This window comes from Abramis brama (assembly GCF_963993115.1).
Source record: "Abramis brama genome assembly, chromosome: 14".
Taxonomy (NCBI): Eukaryota; Metazoa; Chordata; class Actinopteri; order Cypriniformes; family Leuciscidae; genus Abramis; species Abramis brama.
The window spans coordinates 3,659,282-3,669,063 of record NC_139976.1 but is presented as its reverse complement, the minus strand read 5'-3'; the positions used below and the strand labels follow the sequence as shown (position 1 = coordinate 3,669,063).

The 9,782-nt window shown below is 34.7% G+C and overlaps 2 protein-coding genes across 2 annotated transcripts; both read right to left on the bottom strand.

Annotated features, from left to right (window-relative positions):
* Window positions 1–209: 209 nt before the first annotated feature.
* LOC311096125 (uncharacterized protein) lies at window positions 210–3,457 on the bottom strand. Its single transcript, XM_084135109.1, has 4 exons — window positions 3,412–3,457; window positions 2,533–2,611; window positions 1,863–2,153; window positions 210–1,391 (listed from the first exon to the last, which is right to left on the bottom strand). The coding sequence occupies exons 2-4, from the start codon at window positions 2,600–2,602 to the stop codon at window positions 1,195–1,197; spliced, it is 558 nt and encodes a 185-aa protein (XP_083991235.1). The 5' UTR covers window positions 2,603–2,611; window positions 3,412–3,457; the 3' UTR covers window positions 210–1,194.
* Window positions 3,458–4,122: 665 nt separating this feature from the next.
* Window positions 4,123–7,267, bottom strand: LOC311096123 (uncharacterized protein). The gene is made up of 6 exons (XM_084135107.1): window positions 6,987–7,267; window positions 6,636–6,715; window positions 6,124–6,420; window positions 5,983–6,027; window positions 5,334–5,369; window positions 4,123–5,166 (listed from the first exon to the last, which is right to left on the bottom strand). Exons 2-6 carry the CDS (start codon window positions 6,703–6,705, stop codon window positions 4,985–4,987), a joined length of 630 nt encoding a protein of 209 aa, XP_083991233.1. The 5' UTR covers window positions 6,706–6,715; window positions 6,987–7,267; the 3' UTR covers window positions 4,123–4,984.
* Window positions 7,268–9,782: the final 2,515 nt, after the last annotated feature.

The following is a 9,782-nucleotide window of genomic DNA, read 5'->3' as shown; positions in this document are numbered from 1 at the left end:
TACTCTACCTTGTCTGTGGACATCGTTCATTCCATAAACAGCGACGGTAGGCTGCAGTAGGCTAAAGTATTTTCGACAGCGGTAATGGACTATTCCGCTTTCAACCTGTAGGGCGACCGAAGAGGAAAAGTTATTTGGTGTTGCTTTAACACACATTTTAAGTGATCTCATGTGAACTCTGAATGCTCAACACTAGACAGTTTGCTTTTATCAGCTGGATCATTAGGAATTTTATTTCTCAGTAAACATGTCACTCAAACAGAAGAGTATCTGGTGATAAAGGTTAGACAAGATCATGGGTTCGATTCTCAGAGAATGCATGAACTGATCAAATGTAAACTTTGATTGTAAGGCGCTTTGGATAAAAAAAACATCTGCCAAATGCATAAATACAATTCATTTATCATATTTCAAAGATGCAATCTCAAGGTTAATCTAACTTATAATGATACTAAAATCATTAGGCTTTGGCTAATACTAAAACTAAAATCATGCAAATCTCTTCTAAAATCTATGAATATCTAAATATTTACTGGACAAACAGTACATTTTACTTAAATAAATAAGGCATAAATTCAGATCATCTATGTGCAGCTACCCTTCACCCACTTTACTAGTTTAACTTGTATACTGTAAATACTGTTCTGTGTTCCCATCACCTGATAAAAAAGTTTCCAGATATTCATCTTTAGAGAGCATCACGTGTTTATTCATTCCAATTTTATTTTTGTTTTAATAATAAAAAAGAAGCTGTACAAAGACTCACTGTTCACACCATAAGAAAATTGCAGATACAGAATATTAGAAGTAAAAATCATTTCCATACTTAAGGTATAATATCTCTTACCAAATTGACATTCGTTATATACATTCCTTGAAAGTCAGAAAAAAGAGCGACACCAAACACAGTTTGGGTTTTGCTGCACCGCTTCAATGTTCACACAGGCTTGACTTCATTAAAGCCAAATACTGTACATACACTGATCAAAGAGATCAATAATATGCTATTGTTTCACAGAAATCAATATAAAACAGCAACAGAAAACCTAGAACCAGAGTTTTATAGTACAGTAGTTAGAGGTTTAACAGATAGTACTGTACAGATATAGTTTACTGGAGTTCCTATAAAGCTTTTGTCTTTCATGATCTTCACATTTAAAGTCAAACTAAACTCAATACTTTCATTCTGCTGAGTCAGATCTCATTTTCTGGACAGTTGCTCTTGTCATCATCAGGTTTTTCGCCCAGAAGCATCTTTTTGTAAATGATTGTCATTATGATGAGGATGATGATGAAGATGAAATAGCCTGTAACTGCAGCGATGACAGCGTTCTTAGATCTTGTATCGTCTCCTTCTCTTCTCTGCTTCTCTACTATTATTGATGTTGACTCTGGAAAGGTGCAATTAAACGGTTTAAATAATTGTTTAAATCATGAACTCAACTTCAGCCTATCAAACATCAGTCAGATTCTCCACACAAACTTCACAAAACATTTCTGCTGCTGAGAATCTGATCAAACTGATTTCTTGACAGACCAAATCTAAATATCTCTAAAATCACTCTGACTGAAATATCTAGAGAGATTTCACAATTTGGAAACTATGATCATCAGTTTCCTTCTTAGACCTTAACATCTTAAATCATTTATTCACAGGCTATTTAAAATGATAAATATAATGATATCCCTAGACACTAAACAGCTGTTTACTGTGTTCCAAAAGTAGCAAACTCCCAACAAACAGGCTGGGAACATGGGAAGAACCAATTAACACATACTATAAAGTTAAACTAACCTACAGAACAGAGCCGAAACATACTCTAAACATGAACAAACAAGCTCAAAACGTGACAATTATATACCTGTAATGTTCACAGTGAATTCTGTTCTTTTATTTCCACAATTTGTTTGCACAAAGAATCTGAATTCTCCCATCATTACTGTAGTTGAACTGAAGCTGCATGTGAAGCTGTTTCTCTGTTCACAGGAGCGCTGAGGAGACTCTTCTCTACAGATTGAGTCATTTTTCTCAGGGTATTGAAACTTATACACTGTAATGCAGCATCCAGAGTTATTCAGAGAGACGCTGCAGTTGAGAGTTACTTCTTCACTCACAGCTCCAGTCACATCCTCACAGCTTACACTGATGTCAACTGAAAAATAACAGAGTATATCATATAATACAGCAACTGAACACAACACATCCAGACCTGTTGTGTCTGTGTCCATGTCAGTAAGATAAAAATTATACGGTGAGTTTTTGTACATTAGAACATCAATATAATTTGATCTTTAGCTATGGGTGACACTGCTCCCTGACTCTAATGGATTTCCCTCTATTGTGTAAATCTATAGGCCTATATAAGGTCAATATGTAGATCTATGATTAAATCTATATGTGTTAATTCTCATTACATCTTAATTCTAAATATATATATTAATATGATTTGATCTTTTTTCTTCATTATCTTATATTTATTCCCTCCTCAAAATTCTCACACACTCTTTCTAGGGGAAAGTTTATTCTCTTACCATCAGCTTGACAGACAGCAGTAAAAGTCCAAACCAGAATGAACAGTTGCACTGCATTTACAGCATTCATGGTTTTATTCTGCAATAGGACAGAATGACAAAAATGACAGAAATTTGCATCAAGAGTGAAACTTAAGGACTGATAAGGAATTGTATGTTCTGAGAATAAAGAGGCTACACGCCAGTTCAAACAATTTATTTGTTCAGAGTGTTTGATCAATAAACACCACAAAGAGTGAAACTTAAGGACTGATAAGGAAGTAGGCTACTAAAGTAGAGACAATTTACTGAAAACTCAGAAGAATGTCAGAATTTATCAGGATTAATTCAATCAATAAATGCTTAGATTAAATCAGTTTTTTTAGGAAACAAAAATTCTGCAATCATTTGAACATGGACAATTATTATCGTGATTTAAAGTAGTTTAAAATGACAACTGTGTGATTAAAGGATGACAATTTAATTTTTCTTTAATTAATTATTCTTCATGCATGCTTAAAAAAACGGCAGCATATTCTAATGCATTTTTAATGACTTATAATTGATCTAATACTACTGAGAATGATAATTGCACAGTAATAACTTCACTTCAAGCATAAGAAAATGAGAAAAAAAAAACTTAATGTCACAATTAAATAATTTTGCGGGCTTTCACACATAATGATTCATGCATTAATTTTGAGGTGTTGAATGAACTCATGAGTGCAAAATATAACCGCAAAATCACAAGATTTCTATTTTCAAAGGCATTATGAAATATCTGCAATCTGAAATGTGTAAATCACAAAATACAAAAACACCATGCATGTACTGATCTTGCTGTGGCTGGTTATGGATTAAAGGATATTATTTAGCTGTTGAGAGAGAGTTATTGCTCACCTCTGGTCTGTGTGTCTTCAGCGTGTGAGTTCATTCACTCTGACTCTCTCTACAGCTCACTCTAGTGTATAAACGCAGGCTAATAAACTTAAACACCACCCATGAAAGAACCTGTCATCGTAAAATATCTCCATCATCAAAGGTAAACAGGGTTTTTAACGGATTGCATCACCTCATGCAGTCGTTTAACTGGTTTAAGTCCGATTGCAGTTTGTATAAAACTTTCCATCATTACAAACAATACAATGTACCAGTTGTGCCTCAAGCGAGGTGCTTCCCATGATGCTTTAGGCTTTCATTGTAATAAACATGCATTTAAAATGGCTAATTCTCATTACATCTTAATGCTAAATGTCTGTATGTCTCATCTATTTTTTCCCATTCATTCTACACTGAGTTCAGACCTTCAGCATCACTCGACAGCGAATCAGTCCAAGCTTAAAAGTTGGCTAATAAATAGGCCTAATCATGAGTATGATATTGAAATTCAGAGTTGGTATGAGCTTTGTTTAGTCTGAGGCGTCAGTGCATTTACTAAACACCCTTAAAATGACCTATAAATTAAAAATGACCTATAATTAAAAAAAGGGATTTAATTATTCACGTAATCAAGTAGCCTTCTTACTGTCAAATGAACAATTCTGAAACTATTTAACAAATTGACCTATAGTGCTGTATTATTACCTACTAAAACACAATCAAGAATCAAGTGCATTTCATTATAGTTATTTATTTCTTTATTCTAGGCCATCATGTACAAACACGGTCCTTACAGAACTTTTTACAAGCGAACCACATACTGTATGAAAGACCAGGAACAAAGTTAAAGAATAAAGAAAGTCAAAGAAACAAAAAGTAAACAAAACAAGTTAGTGTTTCCTTCATTTTCACTCTATTTTTGTCCTCATGTGTGTGTGTAATATATGACTCTGCTATAATGCATTGCAACAGTTATATTCAAATAACTGACTGCTACACACTGGATTTTAATTTAAGTTTTGTGTAAAGTCTTTCTTTTTCTCACTTTATGAGACAGTAAATCATTTCTCAGAAAATGAATCTCACCCACTCACTGGTACAACTTGTCCATGAGGTTTAAGATATTCATCTTTAGAGAGAAACACAAGTGTTTCCTCATTCCATTGTTTTTTAAAACAGTAAAACATGCTGTGCAATACAACACTGTTTACATCATTAGAAAATTGCATGTGTAGAATAATAACAGTAAAAAATAAATTTCCATACGAACCAAATACAAAATTAACATTCATTATATACATTCTTTGAATGGCAGAAGAATAAAAAAAAATAGCAAAAGCAAACACAGTTTTGCTGCTTTATGTTCACACAGGCTTAAGTTCATTAAGGCCACACACACACACACACACACTGATCAAAGAGATCATTAATATACCAATATTTCACAGAAATCAGAGTTATCTAGTTCAGTAGTTTGAGGTTTAACAGATAGTACTGTATGTACAAATATAGTTTATGGAGTTCCTATAAAGTTTGTGTCTTTCACTAAAAGTCAAACAAAACTCAATGTTTTCGTACAGCTGAGTCAGTGACATTAGATCATATTTTCTGGGTTGTTGTCCCTCTTCTGTTTGTAGTTTTGTTTAATTTTGTAAATGATTGGCATAATGACGATGATAAAACAGCTTACAGCAGCAGCGATGACAGCAACTTTAAATCCACGACCTTCTGCTTTTTCATGTTGAGATGTTCCTGATTGATCCAAGACAGGTTCTTCTGGAAAAGTACATTTAAAATGTTTCATGACATTGTTTAAAACCATTTATTCACAGGTGATTTAAAATGCTTAATATGCTGAAAAGAGACTAACGAGCAGTTTTCTGTGTTCCATAATTAACCTGGAGCTCAATAATCAATATCTATAATGGAATGTAATTTCTTACCAGGATCTTCAGTGTCAGATCCAGATTTACTGGTCTCTGTTAACAGATTTTAAACCACTGTTAGTACATTGAAAATGAAAGTTTCAAACATTTATTGAATCTTATCACAGGTTTTTTATTTCAAGACATTTGTTGAGTTTTTGTCCTTAAAATGCTCTTGCGTGTAGAACTACTTCCATACCAATTGAGCCATTTAAAGCTGTTTAACTACTTCAAAAACAGTGATGTTACCAACTCACAACTAAGAAATGTCATGTATCTTTTCAGTCGCTACACTATTTTATTGATAATTTGCGGGCAGCGCTGACAAGATTCAATACGTGTGAACATATCATCTGTGTGTGTGTGCGGAGACAGAGCTGAAGAACAACAGCGTGATTTACATAGATAATAAAAGGTCATTTAGAAGGGAAAACATGGAAGTTGTTTGTCATTTTTATCCTTTTGTTTGTCATATTTGTTTGGTCAGTGTCTTTGAATAAAATAGCTGAGATAAGTTGGCGAAGTGATATGGAATTGTAATGCGGTCGACAGACATTGAGCTACTTCATCACTGTGCGTTTACTGGAAAATAATTTCACACCTTGACATTCGTCAACCAATCAGTATCAAGCATTCAACAGTCCCGTGGTATAATACAATATATTACCTTTCTTTCCAGGATCTTCAGTGTCAGGTTCAGGTTTACTGGTCTCTGTTAACAGATTTTAAACCACTGTTAGTAGATTGAAAATAAAAGTACAGTTGCAAACATTTATTGAATTATAAAAAGCAGTATTAAATACTGTACCTGTAATGTTCACAGTGAATTCTGTTAGTTCTCGTCCACAATTTGCTTGGATATAGAATCTGAATTCTCCCGTCATTACTGTAGTTGGACTGAAGCTGCATGTGAAGCTGTTTCTCTGTTCACAGGGGTCAGGAGGAAACTCTTCCTTACGGATTGTGGAGCCAGTATATTTCTCAGGATATTGAAACTTATACTCTCTAATGCAGCATTCAGACTTCTTCAGAGAGACGCTGCAGGTGAAAGTTACTTCTTTCCTCACAGTTCCAGTCACATCCTCACAGATTACACTGATGTCATCTGAAAAATAACAGAGTATATCATATAATACAGCAACTGAACAATAATAAAAAATGTCTGTAACTTTAATAAGAAAATCAGATTCACTTCCACTGAATATTGTGCATCTTTATTATTTTTTGTGTGTGTGTGTGTATATATGAACCAAAACATTTTTTTTAGTCCCTTCTTAAAATTCTCACACACTCTTTCTAGGGGAAAGTTTATTCTCTTACCATCAGCTTGACAGACAGCAGTAAAAGTCCAAACCAGAATGAACAGTTGCACTGCATTTACAGCATTCATGGTTTTGATTCTGCAATAGAAAAAAAATGACAGAAAGTTGCATAAAGCGTGAAACTTAAACAACTAGGACTAATAAGGAAGTGCTAGAGATTAAATAGTAGATTAAGACGATTTACTGAAAGTTGAGCAGAAACGTCAGAATTTATCAGCAAAAGTTTGTTTGGATTAAATCAAGTCCATTAATAGACCAACCAAAAACAACAAGTCTGCCATCATTTGAGTCTATGGATTAATAAATATAAAGGATATTATTTTTCTGTCGAGAGAGAGTTATTGCTCACCTCTGGTCTGTGTGTCTTCAGTGTGAGTTCATTCAGTCTGACTGTCTCTACAGCGATCACCAGTGTATAAATACAGGCTATTACTTTCACTTTCAAAATGACTATTTGGATTCCACCTAGTGAATATAGCCTACTACCAATCAGAATCGTTGCTTATATGTCAAGGATTTTAGTAACTTGGACTTAATGGCTCTACTCTTCAATACTATAATAGTAATATGCATGACTGCCATTCAAAGAGTCAAGGCGGTGTTGTTGTTTCCCTTTACTATTGCACATCTGAACAAACAACAGGGAAATTTTTCTTCTTTGTAAGGCATTAAACTCAATGGAGGAAACCTTATCCACCAATAAAGAACCTGTCAGTCTCTCCCTCATCAAAGTTAAACAGGTTTTTAATAGATTGCATCACATGCAGTCGTTAAACCATGTGTCAAAGAATGAATGCCTGCAGTTTGTCTAATATTTTCCATCATTACAAACAATTCAAGACACAACTGTTGTGCCTTGAGCGAGGTACTTCCATGAGGGAGACTTTCACAGTAAACATGCATTTGAAATGGCTATGAAATCATTGTTTTGTAATATATTCGCTGCGGGACAATTGTGGGCATGGATTTGTCTAAACTCTAAAGGGGGGTCATGTTATCCATGGTTAACCCTTAAACCTGCATAGTTAACAAATATGCATTGTAAAACTTTTTCCCCCCAATTATAAATTTTTTATTATAATTATAACAAAATATCTTAAAACATCTTCTAATTAAAAATAATAATACTACATGTTAAATAAAACAACAAATTATAACGAGCTCCGGGAGAAACTGCGACATGAAACATAGGCGTTACTATTTTGCATCATAGTTTATAACATTTAAATAGACACATCAAGTAGTGAGAACGATCACGAGATATTCCTCACCGAGGAACAACCATTTAAAAATGCCTTCCAGGTGTAAGGGCTAAACAAAAAGGCTACCTTGGTTCCTAATGCTTTAACTTTTGATTAGCCTACTACTTTATATTCATGGTATCACCAGAAAATTGTTGTTGTATTTTCTTAGCATGTAAATGTAATTAATTTATTTTCTAAAACAAATTATATCAAATGATACATACCTTTTGGCTCTCCTTGCTGTAGCAGGCGCAGTGATATTACAAACTTAGTGCCGGTCACTTTGGAAGTTACCTAGCTGGGGACTATTTTCAGGCGCTGCATAATATCATTGCGCCTGCTGCACCCATGGCCGCAGGAATGAGAGTATAGTTTCTAGCCATATCGGCCTAGAAAATCGCAACTTTTCATTTTCCGTCGGTATTAGTACACGATGTAACTACAGAAGAGTCAAGTTTTAAATAGGAAAAATATCGAAACCTTTGGTCATTTTTTTTGAGAGAGATGCTAAACGGTCTGAAGGGGCAGTCATGGCCTAGTGGTTAGGGAGTTGAACTGGTAACCCAAAGGTTGCTGGTTCGATTCCAGAACCGGTGGGAAATGACTGAGAAAGGCACCTAACCCCTAATCGCTCCCTGGGCGCCACACAAAGGCTGCCTGCTGCTCTGGGTGTGTGTATCCACGTTTGCAGTGTGTGTGTTAACTACTCACTACTCTGCTCCTAATGTGTGTGCATTAAAGGACAAATCAAGTGAAAAATGAACCTGGGCTTAATTAACACATGGTTACCGAGTCGATCGTTCCCTGCGATGCGTTTTCATGAAAATCGAATGTATAGAGTTTTATCTTTAAAAACATTTTAGCTCATAACACTAGTATATGGGGCACAGAGTAAGTAAAAATAAATCGCTAGTTAATACCACTAACAAGGCTCAAAATAGCCTCACACTAACACGGTAACATAATGAGGGTCCTTACATACAAACCGAAACATTGAGAACTTTGTAAGTGTACAGACAGTTTAATAAGAAGATACTTTATAAAGACAGTACATTACGCGTTTACATGCAGGAGCCATCTTGGAAAACAGTCTCGACTAATCGAGCCACGAACGCCGTGCTATGTTAGATTTCACAACGTAATTCCTATCGACCAGCTATCCTATCGACGGCGTTCGTGGCTCGATTAGTCGAGACTGTTTTCCAAGATGGATCCTGCAAAATCAATGGGCAAATGCAATGGCATATACAATGTGGATATATGACACTCAAAACTGATAACATACAAATATTTTACTCAAATTATTGAAGTCTTTGAAAACACAAAAGCAGAATTATTATCTGATGCAGATTATCTCAACATGGCCAAATATTGGCTGATTAATTGGTCTGATCAATATATATTGATCTATCATTGTAAAATGAAACTGAATATTATCACTTGAATGATCTTTACATGAAAAACAAAACAAAACTCTTTGCTTTCATTTAGTTTCTCTGAACATTTACTGTCATCATTGTTGGTTCTGCAGAAGCACATCTTTCATATTTCATCTGGAATCCAGAAGGGTTGTTGCGTTTTGAACCTCTTTACACAAAAGATTGCCATCACGATGACGACGAAGGAACAGCCTACAACAGCACCAGTGACGATAAGGGCTGTAGATCCACGACCTGTTTAATATGATTTATAATAAAATTAAGAATATTCAGTAATCTCTTTAGATGCAGTCAAATGCTGTCAGAACACTGTTACTGTCACAGACTTCACAATATATTTCTGCTGCTGTTAGATTTTGTACACATATCTAAATGTACTCTATACAGAAACATAAAATTCAAACAACTATATAGCATCTTTCTGTGTTGTGTAAGTAACCTGAATTCATTCTCAGTAGAAAT